Source organism: Bidens hawaiensis, unplaced genomic scaffold, assembly GCF_021521415.1.
Source record: "Bidens hawaiensis isolate Kalapana, Puna unplaced genomic scaffold, B.hawaiensis_p1.1 tig00032359_1, whole genome shotgun sequence".
Classification (NCBI taxonomy): domain Eukaryota; kingdom Viridiplantae; phylum Streptophyta; class Magnoliopsida; order Asterales; family Asteraceae; genus Bidens; species Bidens hawaiensis.
Window position 1 is genome coordinate 81,029 of NW_027495494.1, and position 24,768 is coordinate 105,796.

The window sequence follows — 24,768 nt, forward strand, 5'->3', positions numbered from 1 at the left end:
AATAGCAAAGTTATTGGTAGGGTTTTGGGATGGTGAGGTGTAGGAAAACCTTTCCTCCATCGATTTGAATAGAGAGCCCGCTTCCAGATAGACACCCGGATTCAAAACAAACAACATACAAATATATGGAACTAAAGCTATAGACATAGAAAGTTATCAATAACAAAAGAAGTAGGAAAGAGTAATATAACATTATAAGCATCATATAGACATATAATCAGGAAGACAATCACTTGCAAAGCCACCTAAACTGTAGGAGAATGTAAGCCTTTAAAACAAAGCTAAGACACAAAACAATCATCTCCTAAAAATTCTTAACCTTAATTATGTGTCTCCACAATTACTCTTAAGTCTTAACATTGATTATAGATGCAACTCTAGCGAAGCTTGTCTAATTCGCTCATTCCTTGGGCAAAAAAAAAAATTTGTAATTTATGAGCATAGTTAGAAAGTGCATGACTTGTTATTCTAAAAAAAGAGTTGAAACGGGTAAACAAACATTTTAATAGTTAAAGCAAATATTACAACTATTTATGCTAGTTTACTTAAATATTAATTATAATGCAAGTATCATCGAATATTTATTTCCAGTCGTAGTTCTTATCGTTTGCGTTCCAAAAATTTCATTTGTAAACTACCAATTAGTCGTATTTAGTAGGTATAATTATAGATTTAAAATTAATAATATTTGCCAGCTGTTGATGCAGGCGAATTAAAAAATTTGTATATTAATTTAAAAGATGATAAATTACTTAAAATAATATATTCACGCCATTAAAATTGTTCAACTAATACAGTTTCATGTTCTAATTTTTTATGTTTGAAGGTTTCATACGGAGGGCGTCCATAGATACTGTTTTTGAACGAGACTATTTGTTGTGAAGCATGGTTAGTTAATAAAAAGTAATATCACATCATTGCCATATAGTCACTAATCCATTAACTAAGTAACTCATAAATCATTTGTAATGTAGGGGATTAGTTAAATATATGAATGTATGAGTATGATTGGCTGGATTTAATTATCATCCCACCATCTTAAGCCCATTTGTTCGTTACTGCACTAGCGTCCCAAGGGGCTGAACATGAGTTTGGCGCCCATCCTTCAAGGGTTGTAATGGTGGATGACGTTATTATTGGTGATTTGGCAACGATTGGTGCCATAATACTACCACAACACAAGGTTTAAGGAGGTAAGAGATTTCCCGGACATGACTTACAAGTTTATGGTTTTAGTATGCAAGCGTGTATCTCAGATTTGAGAACAAAATCTTTGTTATAATCATGGGCATATCTGGTATATTGGTATATAAGATATGGGGTCAACCGACATCATAGATTTCTTGCTTTTATATGTCAAGTTTATTACGATTTTTCGATTAATCTTAGGATTTTTGAACGTGTCGACCCCAAGTACTTTTTAACTAACTTAGTAAATATTATTCTATATATGTTAAGTAAAAGATAAGTATCAAATGCGATTAACTACTTAAATTATAAGTAATCATTTCTAAATAGTTACCGAATGGTGCATGACATTTCTGTCTTCATTATCCCCTTCAAAACCTCCCACTTTAGCTTTTAGTTTTACTTACAACAGTGTAAAGTTATCATCATTTATGTGACTCGACGTAACCTAAACCAAACTAAACTGAAAATTCAGAAGTCACGTTTAAGCGTAAGAAAACCCAACCCCTATAGCTAGACAAAATCATGGTGGTTAACATAATTCAGAACAGATATAACTTCGACCACCTATTAATAACTGCATTCATATTTTTTACCAACCTATTAATAGAATTCATGACTAAAAATATGAACACGGTGTAACAACTCTTGGCCTATAAAAGCAATAAATGTGAGGTACAACCTGCCCATAATATAAGTAGCTATATAGTTACTTATTTGTTGCACTGGTGTGGTAGTTTCACAAACTGCAAAAATGGAAGTAGCGATGAACCACGACACCATAACCAACGATGAGGAAGGTAACTTCATATCGGAGGTGTATACCGATGTCGAAGACCCGGCGGAAGCTGGATTGAAAGCCAGGAAGCGGCATCACTTCTCCGAGTTCTCCGAGGTTATTGTCCCCGTTGTCACAAACACAAAGACAGACAACGGGGACAAAGTACCGTCGGAGAACGGCACGTATTTAGACAAATACGGAGGTATGTGAACTAATTTCTGTTAAAAATCTTTTCAATCATCTAATAAATGAAAAGCTCGTAACCAACCGAGCTTTTTCGAGCATGAGCTGATCCCGAGCCTAAAATAAAGCTCATTAGTTATATTATCGGAGTTTGAGTTTCTTATGGAAAGCTCGACTGTTTAGACTTGCTTATTTTTAAGTTTTACCGCTTTTGAGCTTTTATGTATTAATTTTACATTGAACAGCTGAGCTCTTGTTGCTCTTTAGCTCGTTTAAGCTACAGCAAAGGCTCGAGCTAAGTTTATTCTCGTTTAACGTTTTTCTCAAAATATATAAAAATAATTAAACTGAATTCGATAACAATTTCAGGTGCAATTGACGATCTGAATATTCAAAAGGTACTGAACTCCGTTCAGTATAATAATGGAAAAGCAGAAACGGAAACAGAAATTAAAGCAAAATCGGAACAAAATGAGAAAATCACGGAGGAAGAAGTGGTGGAACTGGAATTCGAGAAGGCGAAACAAGGCACACATACGATGCACTGCCCTAAATGTGATCATCAAATCACGAAAGTAGTTCTTCGCAGGAAAATAATCACGAGGGAGTCTTCGGCCACCGTACAACGGCAGGAGCCTTTGGATTTGTTCGGTTGCCTTTCGTGCCTCAGCTTGTTCACTTCTGGTACAAATGAAATTAATCTAGTACAAATATAGATAAATCGTTATTACTTTACAGTTTTTAAATACAATATTTACATTCCAAAATTTAAAGTAGAGTAATAATAGTGTACTCTAGTTTAAAAGCAGTAGACATAATTACTTTAGTTAGTTGTATGCTTAGCATGTTTAATCTATTTGTATTTCATTTTAACAGAATTAAACTACCTACTTTTCCATCTAATCATATCATATATAATTAGTCATAATGTTTGATTTTGAACAAAAATTGGTAGACATGTTGATAATTATATATATATATATATATATATATTGTTTTAATTTGCTCAAAATCATTCTAACTACATTTTGATTTTTGACATGAACATGACTGATCTATGAAATTTATTTCAGATAATGGTGGCTTTAATTGTTTTCCTATATTTGGCAATAATAAGCCAACTCCGAGTGCAGTTGCTGACGGAAACGGTGTCGTTGGTGAGGATGGTAATCTATGAGACCATGACCTTTCTAGAAAATTAAATTATATTATTTTAATATAACTGTTTTAATAAAATATTTAAATCTATGTCATTACTTGATTAGTATATAAAGTCAACCTTCCTGCAATGCACGTATAAGATTTTGCTAAATATTCAAGTCAACTATTTATTTAACTTTAAATGTTACATCTAACATATTTATTGATGCAATATGATGTATACAGTTTGATGTACTACCTTATAACTCTTCAATATAAAAATTATTATTATTATTATTATCATAAATCAGCTAACTCATTGATAATAAAAGTTGTTGTTTTAAAAGCACAAGATTTATAAAGTATGAATGATTGATAAAAGAAGTGAAACAATTTAGATTTCTTCCTTTTGTTTTCATAATAAACATACGAAATTTAAAGTAGTAAATCAATCATCAGATGAGATTTTAAAAAGATAAGATGTAAAAATGTAAAAATCCAGTCTAGCCAAGATCGGGTACATAAGCTTAACCATCTGGTGTATCATAAATAAAGATGGTTCAATTGTACTTAATCAGACCGATCCGGTTGTGACGTTTATGCCTGATCAAACCATCCAATTCTATGAACTGTCCAAACCACACCATGAACACCCTTACAGAAAAATGTTATGTTAAACTTAAACAGGAAACTGCTTCAGCGTCTTTCGAGTTTTCCGTAAAGACAAAGGTTCTCAACAACCTGAACCCGGAAATGTTGATCCTCCATCTCTTCCCATAACAGAAATCAAAGACGTTGTAAACAAACTTCCAACTCGACAAGGTAAAGTTTTGTATATGTTTAGTCCTTCATGATTATTTATTTACACGAACTGAACCGATCGAAGTTGTGCAGGACAAAATGGTCAGCCTGATGTTGTAGGAGAGCCATCTCAGCCGAAATATCGACCGCGTGATGGTGGGGTCCCGTCTAATGATGATCAATCGCATTTAGGTGCTAAACTACCTTCGAAAGACGACATAAGTATAGATATTGTACCCGATACCCGTACTGAAATCCAAGATCCACCACGAAGACCAGCGGGACAAGATTCTACATCGTTTGAGATCTTGAAGAGCATTGTTTATGGAGGTTTAATGGAGGTGATTGCTAGTTTAAGCATTGTAGCATCTGCTGCTGCTGGTGATGCCTCCACATGTAAGTTTTTAATACTATTGCTTGCTGGTGATGCCTCCACATGTAAGTTTTTAATACTATTGCTGTGTTTTTGGACCTCCTAATATAAAAAGGTTTATTGGATTTTAATAATCCCTATTGACTGATGTTGGCCGATAATAATCCCTAATCATTTTATCACCACTGGCGGTCCCAAATTTAAAAAAGTTGGCCCCCAATGGTCCCCCGTTAAAAATGACTAACGGCGTTATACTTTTTTCCAAATTTCAAACTATTGTTTTAGGGCTTTTGATCGGAAAGACGATACGAGTCAATTGATTTAATACTTCGTTCGAAACGGTGCTCCAAAACGACGAAATAATGCTTCAATTCGGGTGTTTGAACTTACAATTAACAAAAATCAAGTCGTCTGGATCACCGTTTCGAGCTAAGTTTTACATCGATCGACTTGCATCCTCCTTCCGATCAAAAGCCCTAAAACATTAGTTTGAAATTCAGAAAAAAGTATAACGCCGTTAAGTCATTTTTAACGGGGGACCACCGGGGGACAACTTTTTTAAATTTGGGACCAACAGTGGTGATAAAATAAATAGGGATTATTATCGGTCAATACCAGTCAATAGGGATTATTAAAATCCAATAAACCATAAAAAAATACTTTAAATACTTCAAAAAGAAACAGATTTTAATCAAACCTATATCAAAATACAGAAAAAAATAGTAAGCAACATAATTTTTTTTATTAAAAACTAAATTATAAGTTATGTATAAAAAACTAAATATGATACTAAATGAAAACACTTAAGAGTTTAACATTGTCTTTTGAGTTTTGCAGTGAACATCATAGCTCTAGCATTGGCAAATTTAATTGGCGGAATCTTCGTCATCGGCCACAATGTAAGTAACTAGGGTTGATCATTGATGCGAGTTTTATTTTCCTCGATTTGACTAATTTTAGTCGAAACCTGAAACCAAAATAACCTAACCGAACCTAATTAAAACCGGACCTAAATTAAATCAAATTCTAATTGGTTAGGTTTTGGTTTCAAAGCTAAAAAATGAATTCTAAAAAGATTAGTGTTCATTTGTTCAAATTTCGGGTCTTGGTTTTGGATTCCTTGGGGAGTTTTCTATAACCGAAAACCTGATTACCAAATTTGGTTTTATTTAAAACGAATTAAAATTTTAAATATGTAATTTAGTTTGGTTTTAGAAAGTTTCAGTTTAAAACCGAATAGTGAACACCCCTAAGACTAACTAACTAACCCAATGGTTATAACCCATTCATCTTAATTTCAAATCATTTGACCACAAACTCTAAATACAGCTTTGGGACTTAAGAGACGATTGTTACAAATCCTCTACCGAACAAACAAGCGATAACCAAGAAGCTCGTAACAAATACAAAGACTTACTAGGATCTGTTGAGCATTTCCCGTTACACGCATTCTTCGCTATACTATCCTTCCTCGTGTTTGGAGTCATACCACCCGTGGTCTACGGGTACTCATTTCACGAGACCAATGATACGGACTTCACCATGGTTATTGTTGCGGGTGTGTCTTTTGTATGTGTCGGTTTGCTAGCGATATTCAAGGCTCGCATAGAGCGGTGCACAACATTCTCGGGGTATGTGAAAACTATTACTTATTATTTGTCTACCGCAGTTGCAACCTCGGGTGTGTCTTATGCGGTTGGGAATTTGGCAAAGAGACTGATTGAGGAACTCGGGTTGTTTGAAACGAGTTCAAACGTTGCTACTGGGATTCTTCCTGAAGTCGTGTCTATGAATCCGGCTTTGGCGTATTATTGATGTGTTGGTTACTTATGTTGTTGTTTGGGTCGTTTGTTGATGTTTTTGTAATTGTGGGAGATGTTTTGTCATATTAATGTTGTGTTGCTGTTTGTATTAATATTTGGTTTACAAATTTTGAACCAGTGTCGTTCACTTGTTTGGTTTTTTACTTTTATTTTAATGCTTTGGTTACTTTTTTCGAAATGTAAAAAAATAAAAAAATAAAAAACTAGTTACTTCAAATAAATGAGATATGTCAAGTCACTTCACCCCACATCGACCAGAAGAGAAACTTAAGCGAGGTTTATATAGCAGTTGTAGGAGGTGTAATTGTCTAATAAAATTGGAATGATATACAGAGAAGATTAGCATGGCCTTTGAAGAATGACATGCATGAATCAAGAAGTCGTCTAAACTTTCTATTCCACTTTTTCTCCGAAACACTCTTTTTTTTCTTGGTATTTACTGGTTATTATGAATTATGCTACGAATATTGTCTACTTTAGTTCAGCTTCTTATGATGATACATAATATATACGCTACCATTTCATTGCATTCATATTTACTACTTGTTTGCTGTAAACAACTATAATTTTCTAAGTATTTTTACTTCACTGTGTTCAATGTTTTTAGATTTATTGGCTCATGAGCATATTACTAGATATATGATTTTGTTTGAATTTCATGGACGTTTGGTTCAACGATTCCAGTTTCATTTCCATCCAACAAACCAAATGCATTTCTAGTTTAGTTATCTGGCATGAACTTAACATATTTGAAACATGTCGTGAATGTAACTCCATTGGAGGATACTAACAAACATCTCGTGGACAACAACACACATTGGCCATTCTCAACATGACCGTTTACAATTATAATCCACATATATCATCTTAATTTAGAGAAAAGTAAACACGATAAATAAGAATATATTGAATTTTAACTTGATAAACTTGAAATAAGTTTTGACTGCAAATTAGGAACCTTCGTATGCTCAAGTTATTATTAGTTTTTAACAACATTCGCTCATGTTATTGAATTAATTATTAATTTATGTTTACTTAAAAGTACTATAAAAAGGGTTATTAAACTAATCTTTGTTGTGAGACTGAGAAAAATAAGATATTGTTAAATACTATACGAAAATAGATTTTTTTTAATTCAATTTTGGGCTATTTAAAATGTTTCCTTAATTTATTGGGGTTATATTCAAAAAGAAATCTGGATCTTTAAAAACAAAGGAATCGAACGCTAGCCGTTATAGAATAAAGAAATAGCAAAACAAACAAGAAATCTAGAGGATACTAACAAACATCTCGTTGACAACAACACACACATTTTACAGAAGATTCAAGTAAAATTATATATGTACATTAGTATAATAATATATAGTTTTGTATTAAAATTTTAGGCCTTAAAAACTTGAGGGCTCAAAACTTTAGCTTTGGTTGGTTAGTCATTTGGGCCGGCCCTAAATACAAGAGCTAAACTATACAGGAAAACAAGGAAACAATCACCATAATCTTGCTAATCAAGGTTGTTACTCGTCAGGCTATGCTAGTCACATCAGCTTATATTTTAGACAGGCACGTTAACTTACGGGTGTATATCATCATCTAAAGCCACCTTCTGCCTTTTCCATTTGTATGCTTGCTCCAAGATCTTCAATTTGCAAGCTCGTGATTCTTCTGGGAACAAATAATCCAGATCATTTTCAGGTAACTCTTTACGGTCCAAAAACCTCTCGTGTAGGTGTTTTATCCTTTCATCTTCACCGTCATGTTCTGCTACCGTTAACTTTGTACGCAGGCCATCCACTACCCTTTTGCAATTTTCTATATATGTGGCCAGTTGAAGCAAAGGGTACACTGTTAACTAGTTCATTTACAGGTTTCCTACCTCAAAACTCATTTTCATGTAGGATTTTCATGTAGGGTTATTCTTGAATGTTACACTAAAATCTCTATAAATTAATACTCGATAAATTAACAGATTCAATAAAAATAATTATTTGTCTAGTCCCAACTTGGGACCGATGAAAAAATTGGACCTCAATTGATAAAATAATAAGATAATTAACTTTTTTGAAATCCCAGTGTATATATATATTGGTCCAATGAAACTATAAATTAATAATTACTAAAATATTCAAAATTCAAAGATTGTCTAGTAAAAAATGAATATATAGCCACATATATCTTGTTGAATTTCAAATCATATTGAGTTCATCTTTAAATCTCCCCATTGCACTTGAGAGTCAAGACATTGTCTTCTCGTATTGCAACAAAAGGTTGTGAATAGTTGTCGCCGCTTGCAATGCTTCCTTCTGAGTGACCGGTTCCAAAGCTATTGAATCATCCTCAACTTCGTCATCGACCGGATACTGAATGGTATCCGCCACAATTTCTTCAATGCTTTGAACCTCGTAGCATTCATTATTTTCGCTAGGATAATCTAGCAAGTGAATTCACGTTCATTTTGTGTTGATAATGCACATCTCACTCTTCCCAGACCTCGCTAACAGTTTTGATATTGGTGGGATTTTTACTGGGTACGGTTTTTGTTGTTGTTGTAATGCATGTCTGTAATCAAGTTCTCAAGCTCACGAATATCTTGTTTTGTAATTTATTTTTTGGTACCATAAACTATCTTTTTACTTATTCAAAAACAATGAACTAGACAAATTCAATTAATTTGTGAAAATACATTGCGCTTGTAAATTTTATCAATATAATAATATCTCGCTATATTAATTTGTCCCAATATTATTAATGTGTAGAGGTTTTTATTGTATTTGGAAGGCTGACAGTACATGCATAACAAAATAAGAAATTTTATTTACACAACATCATACATAACTTAAGTATAATTAAATGTTACTTCATACATATGTTTTTTAGTATCTAGGCGTCCACTTAAAGAGCTTCCGTATGCATAGCACCATGTATAGACCCCAATCTAGAAGTATTATTCCAATGGATGGCGAAACTGGAATCTTCCATGCTGCCCCATCTCAAGTTAACCGTCATAACCGATAGCCGAACCATAACCAATATAGCCGAACCGATTTTAAACGATAACCGACAAAACCGGTGAGCCGATTCAAAGAGTTTTTGTAAACCGTCAAATGTGGGTCGGTTTTGGTTAATGATAATTTCAAACCCGCCATAACCGAACCAACTCAGTTAGTTAAGTGAGAAGCTATAATTAATTAGGAGTTTGGAATTAGTACATGGACGATGGATGGGAGTATTTTGACCTTTTAGCTTTACATCGATGCTCCGTAACCACTAATTCTCTACCAATCTACCATATTATCCCTACCATGTTATTTCATACAATGATATAATCCCTACCAAATGATGTCGTGTATTTTGCTTTACCATAACATTATCACACATTTCATAATTAGAAATCAAAATCCCATTATGAAGAAACACAAGTCCGAACTAGATAGTCCGAACCTACGTTTACCCAAAATGTGAGTCTATTGAACAACAACGAGGTCAGTTCCAAGCTAACAGCCTGCAAAACAGATCACCGTGAGTCTCGTTACGGGAAGAACAATATGGGGGGTCTTCCCGTAACCACCATCCGGCGTGAGAATAAGTACTGTCCTGATCGGAATAATCAATGAAAGTACAGGTAATTGCGTGAGACGTGTAAGTGTGAATGAATACCTGAAGGAGGTGTACTTGGTATTTATAACCGAAGGTGGGGGAAGGTGATTGGTGGAGTTGTCACTATCATAATATTTCTCCTTCACCTGAATGGACACGTGTCGAGCCTTCATTGGATGTGATAGCCTGGCTGTAGCCATTACGTGCACGACGTGGGATGCCCGTTACGTATTCAGGTGTCATCCTTCCATTGGTCGATGTCGCTATCAGGGAATATTGAGGAAATCTTCTAGAAATAGTTTGCTACAACTGCTCTTCCATATCACGTGGGGATCACATGTGTGGTGAGTCCCTTGTGTTGCTTGCAGGTTCCTTCCGCGGATGCTCATTGGTAATCCGCGGGCTGCGATGAAGACCGCGTGGGGATCACATGTGTGGTGAGTCCCTTGTCTTCGGAACCGGGGGCAACTTTGCTGGTCTGGTGTTGACTACAAGTGTTTTAGTCCACGTGTTCTTCTTGCGGGTGTTTATTGACGATCCGCGGGTTGAGTTAGGGATCCGCGGGTTGGATTAGGGATCCACGGGTAGCTTTACTACCCTACCTCTATAAGTCCCCCCAGTCCATTGTTGCTTTCGCGAGTCGATGTCGCGGGTGGAATTATGGACTCACTTTTCTAACCCTTTGGTGCGGGTTAATTTTGTTGGTCCGCGGAGTTCCTGTTGCCTTTTTGAATTGGAGGTACTGTTTTGTTGTCTGAGATGTGACGTCCTCAGTCTGAGTCCTGTCAGGGGTAGTGCTCGAGGTGTTTGCACGTATTTTTAGGCGGCTGATTCAAAATCAATTTGTTTTTGTCAATTCCTGCCTAACGTGTCTTCATTTGATTGGATGATTGATGAAAGTGAGTTGTACCCCTCACTTTCGCATTAATTGCGATGTGTATATATAGGGAAAACCGTTTCACTTTCCTATTTACTCACACAAATTTTCTATCCAATTTTTCATCTTCTTCATCATCCTTCCTTTCTACAAAGAAAAACTTCTCCATTTTTCCATAATCATGGTGGTAAAAAAGAAGGGTCAAAGAGTAAAGATGTTTCAAAAGGACTTGTGGAGAATATCCAGATAAACTGGAAGATGGGTGACTTCCTGGACATTACCCATCTTTATGGGTTGGCACCGGAGTGGGGGCCAGAGCTTCCTTCTCCGGGGTCGACGGCCGACAAACCTTCGTCCTGCAAGATTGCTTTGTACGGTGAGTTCTTCACCACAGGCAACTTCCGGCTACCCATTACGAAGTTTCTGGGCAATTTCCTTGATGTTACCTGGATTCACATATCCCAGATGCATCCCTTTGGGCTCATGAAACTTCATCACTTCGAGTTTTGCTGTAGAGCTTTGGAGGTGGAGCCTACTGTGGATCGCTTTCTTGCGATCTACAAGATCCAGGTCCGCGGGAGCTGGTCTAGCTTCGCTGTGCAGAAGGACGCTATTGGGACTGATCCCCCTCGGAGTGCACACGAGTGGAAGGATAATTTTTTCTGAATCAATGCGGACGTTATCCCAAACGTCATGGTCCGCCTGTTACACCCTAAATCTGAGCCTAGGAGTGTGACCAATAGTTGGTACCTGTTTTGTTTGCTGTAGAGCTTTTGTTCCACCGGACTCTCCTAACCGAGTCTTTGAATTCTTTACGTTTCCGGAGACGATGTCTGCGAGTTCCGAAGGGTCGGTGATATTTTGGGTCGGGGTCGGATTTGGGGTTCGTGACGGTCCCTCGCTTCACAGAGAATCTGTTCCGCGGTGATTTGCAGTGGCGCGGGGGTTTTGTTCTTCACCTTCACTGCTCGGGGAAGATGATGACTATTACTTGCCATTGTATTTGTATTGTTACTGGAAGGAACAAAGAATCGGTCGATGGAGATTAGCACCCTAAACCCTAGAATTGATTGAATTGTAGTGACGCGAATGGGGAAAACAAACAAACAAACAATGAGTGAAAAACAAATATCATCACACCCTATTTATATTTATGTTACATGGCAGTCTACAAAGTTGTAATAAAATTATTATTATTATATTGTTTTATCAAACAACAACGTCATGATGATGATGGGGTGTGTGGCCTAGCATTTTTTAATAAAAACTTATAGTTTTTTTAGGTTTTCTTTACAAAATAAGTTTAATTTAATGTTTGGTTTAGTTTTTTAAGTTTATATAAGCTAATTTGAAGAAGCTTATGTGAAGCTGGTTTTTTAGCGTATTTGTGTAAGGATATAAGTTACTCATTTGCCTTTAAATGGTGATGGATTAATAATTATTGAAGCAACTTATTACTATAATAAATTAAAGAATGGTGAATTTAACAACTTATTATCAATTTGTAATATATAAGCTAATTTAAATACTTAAAAATAGCTTATCAAATAATAGAAAATAAGCTATAAACTATTTTAAGATATAAGCATAAGCCAAAAAATAAAAGCTAGGCTAAACACCCCATAAGTCTCATCCTATGTTGTTGTTGTTGTTATTATTATTATTATCATTATTATTATGTTTTTAACAAAATAGCTATATTCTTAATTATGCCTACAAAGTTTTTAATATTATTGCAGTGTTTTTGAAGCTCCTAATATAAAATAAATACTTTAAATACAAAAAAACAGATTTTAATCAAATTTATATCAAAATACATAAAAAAAATAGTAAGCAACATAATTTTTTTATTAAAAACTTTAGTTACATGTTATGTAAAAACTAAAGTTGATACTAAATGAAAACATATATTTAAAGTTATCATTTGAGTTTTGCAGTGAACATCATAGCTCTAGCGTTGGCGAATTTAATCGGAGGAATCTTCGTCATTGGCCACAATGTAAGTAACTAGGGTTGTTCATCTATGCAAGTTTTGATTTCCTTGGTTTTAGTGAAACTGGAACCGAAAACCACACCTAATAAAAACCGGACCTAAAATCAAATTCTAATTGGTTAGGATTTGGTTTCAAACCTAAAAAATAAATTCTGCCTCACATAATCATTTAATGTTTTCCTTTATCAACAAATGACTCACTCGTAATTCAGCTCGAGCCATTTGGCTCATATAAACGTTCGACAAGATCATAGCTATTTGAATAAGTTTTCATTCTTGATTTTCTTTGTAGGGCAGGGGCGGATGGAAGGAAAGATTTCTGATCAAGTTGCAAACTTCTGTTCAATGTAGCATGTATTTCATAACAATGAAAATGACATTCATTAAACCATTCAAATTCAAATTGGTATTAAAGAAGTTTTGACTGCTCCATTTCTTTTTATTTGGCAATAAAACCACAGTTTAACGAAGTTAATTAATTGGACTTTCTCAACTTGCAGTGATGCAGGAGAATCTGCATTATCTTTTATTTTTGTTAATTTCTTCGTATCTTTCTCTATCGAACTAAAGCCTTAATAACTGCTCGATATGAAAGCCTTAATAACTGCTCGATATGAAACTTGAAACCGACAATGTAAACCAAACTTTTTGTTATGAAAATCCGGTTCAACCACCAATCTTGTTCAGCCTGTTGTGTCATAACCGGCTAGCCCAGCCAAAGGCAGCTCAATAAACTTGTACTACACCAGTTATGTAGTCAGTTCCGGGTCCAATTTATCAGTCCGAATTCAACAACACCGATAACAACTGTAAGTTCTACCTAGATTTAAATTTAAACACAAGAAATCAACCAATAGTATGGTCCTCCATGAATATGCTTTGTTTTGTTTTACAACGATTGTTAAAGTCGCATTCTTAAATCTGTATACATGTATAGTTCTAACTCAATTTTATCGAACATATAGTAATTTGCATAAAGACAAACGAGTAAGCGATACTATAACTCAATCAGAATTCCAAAATCAGATACACAAAGTAACAAATGTCAATCAGAACCCACATCTACCCCATTATGCTTCAAGAATTGCTTTGCCTCGATTACATCCTGCAAAAGAAACCAGATACATACTACAGTTAAAATGCTGTGTTCATTTAAATGCAGATAAAGAGATGATAAAAGCTAAAAACAATTTATCAAATTGGGCAAAAATTTAAATCAAACGGATTCATTTCAAATGCTTACAGCACGTTAGACATTTTGAAAGAACAAATGGTTTATAGCATTTAATGAAAAAATGATCAACATGTTCAATACAGTTGGCATGCTTCATTTGACCCGTTACACATAAAAGATAACACAAATCAACTCATTTCTAATCAAGCTGATTAAAGTTCTAACAGGGATCTTGAAGCAGAAAAGAATGAACTTTATTAGCATAAAGATAAAATACCTGCTGCAACAAAACTGCTTCATGAGGGCAAGTGGGAAATCGCATCAAACCAACTCCGACCATTAGAAGCCCATAGCATCCTAACGACACAATGAAGTACAGCGGCAACTGTTTCAAAAATAAACAAAAACAAAGGTCAGCAGACAGTTAATTAAAACTCAAAACAAATCATTTCACTCACCAACCAAGTATGACTCTGCGGAATCATTGCAGTCTGCAATAAACTGATCCATACGGCAGTTATAGCCACCAAAAATGTCACAATCTTCACGATATGTTTCATTTGATATTCACAGAAACTGGTAACCCCACACTTGCAATAATTTAGTCTGCAACATTATAACATGATATTATTAATCAGAAATTAAGATTCCGAAACCACAGAATTAGTCTGGTAAATGAAGGAACGAACACAAATGGATCATAATCGTGTTCGTTCGTTCGCTCTCTTAGCTTTAACCAAACAAAGAATCGAACACTAACATTTAAACAAACAAGGTTTTATTGTTTGTGTTCATTCATTAAAAAAATGAATACAAAGTTGTGATGAGTGAAGTGATAAATTTAATTTTAAAAACTAGGCAAGCGATATTTTGCATTAGCCTAAAAATGTTTGAAAAAACAAATATATATACGAACGAATTTTAAACAGACGTAATGAAAATAAATTTTAAGGAGTTAGATCGAACAGCATTGATGTTACAGAATCAATGCAAATAAAAATTAGGGTTTTTGCAAAGTGAAACCAAGTACAGATGAATGAAATGAAGAGAATCAGCTAGATTTTTGCCATCAGGTGGGATGTTGAAATTATATTATTTTTCACGGTCCCGTATACGATAAATTGGGGACTCAAAGCCCTTGCGCAATTTCCCAAACATCATTTGGCAATTCAATCATCCATACATCTACACTAATAATACATACAATCGTAACGATCACCTTGATGCGGATGGATAGACTGAGTTGATGGTTAGGTTCAATAATTCAACACTTGGTATTGACGCTTTCAGCTGCTGAGTGTTTTACAATCCTGTTTGATTGCTTTGTGTTTATAATCTAGGGTTTTCTAACAGGCCCAATAAATGCTATTTTGTTTAACTAGCAGCCCAGCCCAACTCCTAAACATTACTTGTTCAGATTCGCGTAATCATTCAAACCTTTTACTGATTTAGTGATAGAAGTTATCACTGGTATATACTCACACACTTAATTGAACTGAAAATTACTGAATGATTTATTCATCGGAACAAAGCCGGCATTAAATAGACCTAGATTACAACTGAATTAACGAAAATAAAGGAAACAGAATTGAACGTGCTAACCAACTAAATGAAAGTTACAGACTTAAAGAAATAGTAAAACCCACGTGCAGATGTCCACCTCCTTAAGCTTGACTTGTTCCCAAAGCAAATAACAAAAACAAATAAAGCAAACCCTAAACCGGCTTAAATACTTTTAACAACCGTGGCCCAGCCGTTAGACCGGGTTTACTCCAACAAACCCTCCCTCAAACTAGATCCCTTCAGCTGATCTAGTTTGTCCTTGAGTGAGCACACTCTCAATTGCTTCCTCAACATTACATATGAATCTCTATGCATTGGTTTAGTAAGTATATCAGCAACTTGTTCCTTTGTTCCACAATGCATAAGTTCAACTTCTTCATTTTCCACAAGATCTCTTAAGAAATGAAACCGTATACCGATATGCTTACATCTCCCATGGAATACTGGGTTCTTTGACAACTTTATAGATGATGTGTTATCACACTTGATCATCACCTTCTTATTAACAGCAGCTCCCATTTCTTCTAGGACTCCTTTAACCCACATAACTTGACACGCACATGCAGCAGCCGAAACATACTCGGCTTCAGTAGAAGACAAAGCCACAACGTTTTGTTTCTTTGATGCCCAACACACTGCAGCATCTTCCCACATTACCACATATCCTGAAGTGCTTTTTCTATCATTTATGTCCCCAGCATAATCACTATCAGTATAGACATTCAATAATCCATTTCCCCCTTTATTATACCAAATTCCATAATCTTGAGTTCCTTGCAAGTACCTCAATACCCTTTTCGCAGCAGCAAAATGAATATCAGTTGGTTTAGACATGTACCTGCTCAGCAAACTAACAACAAATTGCATATCGGGCCTAGTGACTGTGATGTACATGAGGCTTCCCACTATCTGCTTGTAGGCGGACTCATCTATCTCTTCCCCTTTATCTTTGATCAATTTAGTGCTAGGAACAATGGGGTTCACTACCGGATTGCAATCGATCATATTGAATCTTTCTAGAACCTCACCAGCATACTTCCTTTGACTCATGTGCACCCCATATGCGGTTTGAGTGATCTCTATTCCAAGATAGTACCTCATTTTACCCATATCAGTCATCTCATATTCAGATTTCATTGAGTTTCTGAATTTAATTAGCATATCTTCATTATTCCTGGTATAAATAAGATCATCAACATACATATTCACCATGAGAATTCCTCCATTAGATCCGAGCTTGACAAACATGGTATGCTCAGACTTGCACTTATTGAACCCCTCTTGGATAAAATACACCTCAATCCTGCTAAACCAAGCTCTGGGAGCATGTTTGAGGCCGTACAATGCTTTCTTCAACTTATATACCATTTTTTCCTTTCCTCTCACAACATAACCTTGGGGTTGCTGGACATATACATCCTCATGAATGTCACCTTGCAAAAATGCAGACTTGACATCCATTTGGTATATATTCCAGCCCTTTTGTGCAGCCATTGCAATCATGATGTAACATCTAGGAAAAACCCATATTTATTTTATGTTAAAGTTGTCAACTTTGAAAGTTGAGAGATTAAAAATATCCTCAAGATAAGTCATGGAAAAATGAAATGAGAAACATTAAGTATTCTTATGTTAAAGAAATAAGAAAAATCCATCCCACATGGAAAGATGGAAGAAAGTGGAAGCATTCCACATGGGTATAAATAAGGAAAATATACTTTCATCCCACACGGACAAACAAAGAAATGGAAGCTCTTTATAAGGAAGCAAGATTCCATAGAAATGTTTTAATGTGGCTAACCACTCTCCACAGTCCTAGCGGAGGGTGCGAAGCACCCGACGCGCACGTGCACGGACACGGGCGATGGGCGTAATGTGGCGTTTTGATGGCACACTTCGCACGCTCGCATCGCCGCGAGCCGCATAAGGGCCGCTTTAGTATTTTTGGAAGATGAAAGTATGATCAAGAAGTGGCAAGTTATCAAAGACGAGGGACTAAAAATAAAAATCTGGATGCTGGAACCCATCGCGCTACGCGATGAGCCCAAGCACAGGACCATCGCGCTATGTGATGGTCTATGATGACGCAGCAACACGTGTCGCGTCAGGGGGGACACGTGGCAGACGCTAGGGCTGAGTCAGCAGCCACGCGTCATCTGCCTAACATCGCCCTACGCGATGCCCTAAGTGAAAGGACTACGCGATGGTGCCCAAACTCAGCTATAAATAGGGGGTTCATGGCACACCCCCATCTCACACCAAAATCACACAAACACATTTTCACACACATAGTTAGCCTCGGTTTGTGTGCCGACCTCGTGGAACGTGCCAAACGCAGAAGCTCTGAAGGGTTCAACTGTAGAACGCGATATATAGTAGAAGTGCCGCTCGATCAGTCATAGGCATATAACTCCAAATACCCGTGTGAGGTAGGGGTTCTATTTAAATATTATTATATTATTATTATAATAGCTTAGACCATAGTCGGGGGTATAGCCCGAACCTTGATTACTGATAAGCATAATATAACTTTTCATAAGCAAGGATTATAGTTAAATTATTGTTTCTTCACGATTAAGAAACGCAATCAGTTATATGCAAAGGTTATAGTTAAATAGTATTTCTTAATGATTAAGAAAGATACTGTTTATTCACACAGGTTATAGTTAAAGTAATGTTTCTTCTTGAAGAAGAAACCTGGTATAAATGTTTCTTCCTAAAGAAGAAACCTGATATATAATTAATAAATAAACAAAGGGACTAAATGTCCACATGTTTTATACAAACAAATAAATTATCAAGGTTACAGCTATACAAAACAGACTACGGGGTCTGAAGCTAGATCGTTGATCTAGATATTTATACAAATGTTATACTCGTACTATAGGTTAGAGATAACAGCCAATCAATCAATCTGAAAGCTGAAAATAGAAATAGGAATCGGTAACAAAAACTGATTTACAAACAGGGGTCAGTAACCGAAACTGATCAATATACAGGAATCAGTGTCAGAAACTGATTACAATCATAAAAGGTGAATACGCCCTAACCTTTTACAACTCTTTAGAGTCTGAACTGTTTGCATAGGATTTACGAATCCTTAAAACTTTATGATACAATAATGAGAAACAGGCATACTCAAATTAAGAGTATACATGTGTTTGGATCCATACATACATGGTGACTTGGATTTCCCCGAGCCATGCATATCATCAAACACACCTCTGGTAGTCTACGGGACTGATCAGAGAAATGATATTGTGTATATGATTAATTGTACATGTACTTAGGGTAATTGTAACCCAATTGAGTTGGGTGCTTAATGAGTATTGTCACAAAGGTATTGTTATTGTTTACACACTGGTATTATTGAGTCAGCGTCATTCACCGGCTGTGTGCTGACGTATTTTTCCCCCACATTTCAAAGAACTGTAAAGAATAGAACTGACAGGCAAGACTGATAGAAGATTGGAGACATAGTCATTAGAGGTGATCTGATGGCTCGGATATTTTATTCAGAATATTATAAAGAATGATATTTTCAAAAGATATGTATTTAAATTATTCAACGGGTATTCTGACCTGACATTTTATAAATGAATATTATAAGACTTCCGCTAATAACCCGCAACTCTGATATATTTTCAAAACCGGATACCAAGCCGGGACGTCACACCCAGGCCTTGAGTTGGGGTGTGACACATGATCCGAATTGTATCCATTCGAGCCACGGGTGCATACACTTCCATATAATCAACCCCAAACTCCTGACCAAAACCTCTTGCAACAAGTCTTGCCTTTTGCTTATCAACCTCACCTTTCTCATTCAGCTTGGTTTTATATAACCATTTAACACCGATACACTTGGCATTCTCAGGTAAGTCAACAAGATACCAAGTATTATTCCTTTCTATGGATTCAATTTCATGATCCATAGCCTTCCTCCACTTCTCATCTATTACAGCTTCATCGAATCTCATTGGATCATACACAGATTCATCAGAAACAACTCCCATATGGGTAAAGTAGTCATCCAAATAGGCTGGAGGTTTTCTTGATCTACCCTCCCTAGTTGTTTGATTACTAGGACCGGGATCAAGAATACCATCAGTGAGTTGCCCATCTGAAATATCATGTTTTTCTTCTATTTCTTCATTATCACTTTGTCGCTCTTCCATGTCCACCTCATCAATAACATCATAATCTCCCCATGTCAACTCACTCTCATCAACATTCTTCTCAACACCATCCCAATTCTATGTCTTATGTTCTTCAAAAATTACATCTCTACTTACTACAACTTTATTACTTTTGGGATCAAAGAGTTTATGTGTCTTTGATTCATTACTCATACCAATCAGAATGCATACATGACTCTTATCACCAAGTTTGGATCTCTTTTCCTTTGGTATATGCACATGAGCTATGCATCCCCAAATTCTCAAGTGATCCACAGTTGGCTTTATTGTACTCCACTGCTCCTCAGGAGTCCTACCTTTCAAAGCTCTAGCAGGGCTCCTATTAAGCATATAGAAACTCCACTGAGTTGCTTCAGCCCAAAAACTCTTTGGCATATTTTTAGCAGCAAGAAGAGCAACTATCATGTTTATGACAGTTCTATTTTTTCTCTCGGCTACACCATTTTGTTGAGGAGTGTAGCCGGTAGTTAACTATCTACGAATGCCATCGGCCTTACAAAACTCAGTGAACTGCTTAGACAAGTATTCACCTCCCCTATCCGTTCTCAACACCTTTACCCAGCTCCCAGTTTCTTTTTCCACTAAGGCCTTGAATGTTATAAAACTTTCAAAAGCCTCAGATTTTTCGGACAGAAGGTACACCCAACCCTTTCTGCTATAATCGTCAATAAAACTAATAAAATATCTATTACCTGACTTGGAGGCTGGAACAACGGGCCCACATATATCTGAGTGAACAAGTTCTAAAACTTGTTTGGCTCTCCATGTGCTGAACCTGGGAATGGGCTTTCTTGACTGCTTTCCTACCATGCAATCACCACAAATATCTTCAAGAATAGGAAAAACGGGCAGATCCCGTACCATTTGGTTTTGTTGGAGCTCCATCATCCCATTCTTATTGATATGCCCCAACCTCTCATGCCATAATTTAGCAAGAGATTCTTCACTTGCGTAATTACAGCCAGCTTCCTCTTGTGCTTCAAGTTCCTTTTCTCCTCGTGAATAGGAAACATTTTATTCATGCTCATGTGACTTTGAAAGATCAATCCTTTATCAGGGTGATAGACCTTGCATTGATCACCTTGAAACAAGAATGATAAGCCTTTCTGCTGCAACTGTCCAACACTTAGGAGGTTATTCTTCAAGTTAGGAACATAGAAAACATCACTGACCACGAATGTAGCTTCATTTAAATACATTTTTACACTTCCCTTTCCAGCAACTTGCATTCTTGTGTTGCTACCCAATCTGACGGTATTTGAGAAACTTGCATCAAAATTATAGAACCTCTCCTTAGCTCCACACATGTGGTTTGAACAACCAGAGTCCAAGAACCAACTAAGTTCTTTGGATTCAGGTTCCGTGTGAGCCATGAGCACTGATGGTTCAATGTCAATCTGAGCCATCAATGCAGCTTCCTTTCCTTCTTCAAATTCGGCATAATTGGCTTCCTTCCATGATGGACATTCGTAAGAAAAGTGACCAAGCTTGTGGCACTTATAACATTCAATAGTTTCCTTTGCCTGCCTTCCTCTACCTCCTCTACCTCTACCTCTATCTCTTTGACCAAACCTTCCTCTACCTCTTGAACCTTCACCAATTTCAGCCTTTAAAACTTGTTCATCCTCTTTCTCAACCTTCTCATTCTTTTGAAACTTTTGTTCATGAACCACTAGAGCCCCTAGCAGTTCATCAACAGACATGGAAGTCGTATCTTTAGACTCCCTTAATTGACACAACGACATAGATGTATCTCTCGGTGAGAGTTCTGAGAATTTTCTCCACAACCTTCTCATCGGACATGATCTCACCATTACTCCTCATTTGGTTCGTAATGGTGAGCACCCTTCCAAAATATTCTGAGATCGTCTCAGAATTCTTCATCTCCAAAACTTCAAAATCCCTTCTAAGTTTCTGTAACATAGACTTCTTGACCCTTTCATTACATACATATCTCTTTTTCATTGCTTCCCAGATTGCCTTTGAGTTACTCCTGTCAAGGATAGTCTCAAAGATAACCCGGTCAATGGCTTGATACAGGTAATGCTTGACTTGCATATCTTTAACTCTTAATTCTTCAAGCTTCTTCCTCTGAGCTTCTGATTAAGCCACACCGACTTGTGGTTCAAAAATACCAAGATCAATTAATCCCCATAATTGTTTTGCTTGCAGCAAATTCTCCATCATTTCGCTCCAGTGCCCATCGAACACCAACACTTTCATCTTCTCGCTGGCCATTGAAACCTTGCTCGCTCTTGATAGGATCGGTAATTTCGCTCTGATACCAGATGATAGAAGTTATCACTGGTATATACTCACACACTTAATTGAACTGAAAATTACTGAATGATTTATTCATCGGAACAAAGCCGACATTAAATAAACCTAGATTACAACTGAATTAACGAAAATGAAAGAAACAGAATTGAACGTGCTAACCAACTAAATGAACGTTACAGACTTAAAGAAATAGTAAAACCCACGTGCAGAAGTCCACCTCCTTAAGCTTGACTTGTTCCCAAAGCAAATAACAAAAACAAATAAAGCAAACCCTAAACCGGCTTAAATACTTTTAACAACCGTGGCCCGGCCGTTAGACCGGGTTTACTCCAACATTTAGTACTTAATGACTTAGCGTTCGTCGAACAATCAATGTAGTATTAACATAAGGTGCAAAGGCATAAATGAATCATGTAGGGTCCAACAGAGAACTATTTTATGTGACACGCTAAGGAGGGGGAAATGGTTGATTTTCATTTTTAGTAAAGAAATAAATGAGGAATTATGTGATTCTAAACACAGACATTTTAAGGCGACAGTTGAGGTATCCAATTTTGTTACATAAAATCTTTGAGATGTAATTTGATAACATGACCTTGTTTTTCACTCAATGTGATTTTTTTTAATAAGGGATGCGACTCATCATCACTAGAGTTCTTTAGGGTGTCAAGGGTTCTTTGGGTATGAGTTTCGGCTTCATTGGCTTTTTTTCGTAACACCATCGCCAATCATTCAGGTAGTGGTTTCGGCTAGTGCAATTTGGGATCTACTATTCATTCTTGTGTGTGTATTCAACCACTTTGGGTACTTTGAAAAACCGTCACCATCACTTTGTGTATGTATGGTTGTATATAAGGCGTAATCCATTAATTGGTGGTTGAATTTTGGGTATAATGCCGTACTTCAGGAATTTGGGGAGCATCCCAGATACCCTTGTGGTTTGGTTTTATTTGTTAAGTATTTAAATGTAGAGGTGTTAATTGTTAAGTGTTATAAATTGGATGTGCCTCAATGGTAGAGCATTCACTTTACTAGTGAGAAATATGAGGGATGACCCTGGCTTGCCAGGGTTCGAGTCCTGATCTCACCCGGTTTTACCGACTCCTCGCTGTCGTGCTGTTTGGCGGGCGTGGGGGTCAGGTTTTATCCGGAGAATCCCTCAATAGATGGACCGCAAGGGGCTCCGTCCATCCGGACTCATGGCCGGCTCGGGCTACCTTTAGCCATTGGGGGCCGTGTACAGAATACCCGACGTTACTTAGTTGGTCGTTCCAAAAAAAATTTGTTTAATTGTTAACTAAACGGTATCTTGCCATGTGTCAAACCACTTTAATTAAAATATTAAACAACCTTAGTCGGTTGAGCGTTGTTGTCATGCTTTGGTGAATTAATACTTTTTTTTTATCACTTGGCTGACCAACCCAAGCTATGGGTTACTATAAAAATGGTCTAAGTACCTATATTTGTGTGATGCAAACATTTAATTCTATTGCTCACTCTTTTGGCTAACATAGTAAATTGCTTACTATTGAACTAAGTGTTTATCATATAGTTAATTGTTTGCTATTTTTTGTTGCTAGTATATTTACGTAAAATCGAAATAAAAAAAATAGGATTCTGATCATTCAAAAAGCTTTTTTTTTTTAAATAGCCTCGAAGTTTTTATTGCATCATAAAAAAAGATCATTAATAAATGACAGAATTACAGAAATTCTTTATTTTTTACCCAAATTTCACTCGTTGTCCCTGATCTTCAAAATTGATCTTTTTTGTCCTTTACGTTTCAAAATCCAACAGCGTTTGTACTTTTCGTCTAACCAGGTTAGATTTTCTCGTTAAGTCAAGTCATGTGCAACAAATTCGTCATTTTATCTATTTGTTTAAAAAATAATTAAAAATAAACTCTCTCTCTCTCTCTTCTAAAATCAGACATCTTCATCATCTCCATTCCCCCAATCTTCTGAGTTTTTTACATAACTAATATCGTTTAAGAAATTCTTTTCACAACTAAGCATGAGTTTGAAAATTTTTCAAAATTAATGCAATCTCCGTTAGTAATGGCAACTTGAAGAAACCCTATAGGGAATGTAAGGGAATGTAAGACTTACTTTATTGGGAATGCATAAGTTGTCATTACCAATGGCAACTTCTGACAGGTTGCCATTACTACTGCCATGTTTCTGATATCACTTCTTTGCTTTAATTCACGGGTGTTTGTTTGGAACAATAAATAAGATGAATGTCAGTAGCTAAAGATGCATGCATGTATTTTTTAACCTTCTAATATAATCTAAGTAGATTGAGGGGAGACCATTATTTTTAAAAGGTGTTAATGAGAATTATTTTTGAAACTTGCTTTGTTTTTATTTTAATTTTTAAGTCAAGACTATAAACATGCATGAAAATCAGTGCTTTTTCAATTAACTCGAGTAACTCAAAATTCACTTCGTTGAGCATAGTCAATAACCATGCTCACATTGCATTTAGAAAATATTAACATATTTTGTAATTTTCTTTACATGTTTGCTAGTTAAAGATAATACACTTGGTTTATTAAAATTTAAAAGTTAATTAATAAAAAAAAAAGACAACATTCATAACAAACCATAAAGCATACATTAAAACCCTAAATTCATAAGAAACCTTAAAGCATGCGTTAAAACCATAATGTATATACTAAAAACATAAATTCACCAATGCTCCTCCGCACCTAAACCATCAGAGTTGGAGTCGCGATCTTCAACCGGAGCATTAGTCGCAGCCGCGAACGTAGAATCACGTCTAAGAAATGACCACAAG

General features: G+C 36.1%; 2 protein-coding genes and 1 non-coding gene across 3 annotated transcripts; 2 read left to right on the forward strand and 1 right to left on the reverse strand.

Annotated features, from left to right (window-relative positions):
* The first annotated feature begins 4,406 nt into the window (after nucleotides 1-4,406).
* On the forward strand, nucleotides 4,407-6,340 carry LOC143583315 (membrane protein of ER body-like protein). The gene is made up of 3 exons (XM_077065653.1): nucleotides 4,407-4,489; nucleotides 5,304-5,365; nucleotides 5,796-6,340. Exons 1-3 carry the CDS (start codon nucleotides 4,429-4,431, stop codon nucleotides 6,279-6,281), a joined length of 609 nt encoding a protein of 202 aa, XP_076921768.1. The 5' UTR covers nucleotides 4,407-4,428; the 3' UTR covers nucleotides 6,282-6,340.
* A 236-nt stretch (nucleotides 6,341-6,576) lies between these two features.
* On the forward strand, nucleotides 6,577-6,683 carry LOC143583330 (U6 spliceosomal RNA). Its single transcript, XR_013144149.1, has one exon. It is a non-coding gene; the product is annotated as a U6 spliceosomal RNA (small nuclear RNA).
* Nucleotides 6,684-13,624: 6,941 nt separating this feature from the next.
* On the reverse strand, nucleotides 13,625-14,542 carry LOC143583316 (dolichol-phosphate mannose synthase subunit 3-like). Its single transcript, XM_077065654.1, has 3 exons — nucleotides 14,386-14,542; nucleotides 14,205-14,312; nucleotides 13,625-13,858 (listed from the first exon to the last, which is right to left on the reverse strand). The coding sequence occupies exons 1-3, from the start codon at nucleotides 14,485-14,487 to the stop codon at nucleotides 13,799-13,801; spliced, it is 270 nt and encodes an 89-aa protein (XP_076921769.1). The 5' UTR covers nucleotides 14,488-14,542; the 3' UTR covers nucleotides 13,625-13,798.
* Nucleotides 14,543-24,768: the final 10,226 nt, after the last annotated feature.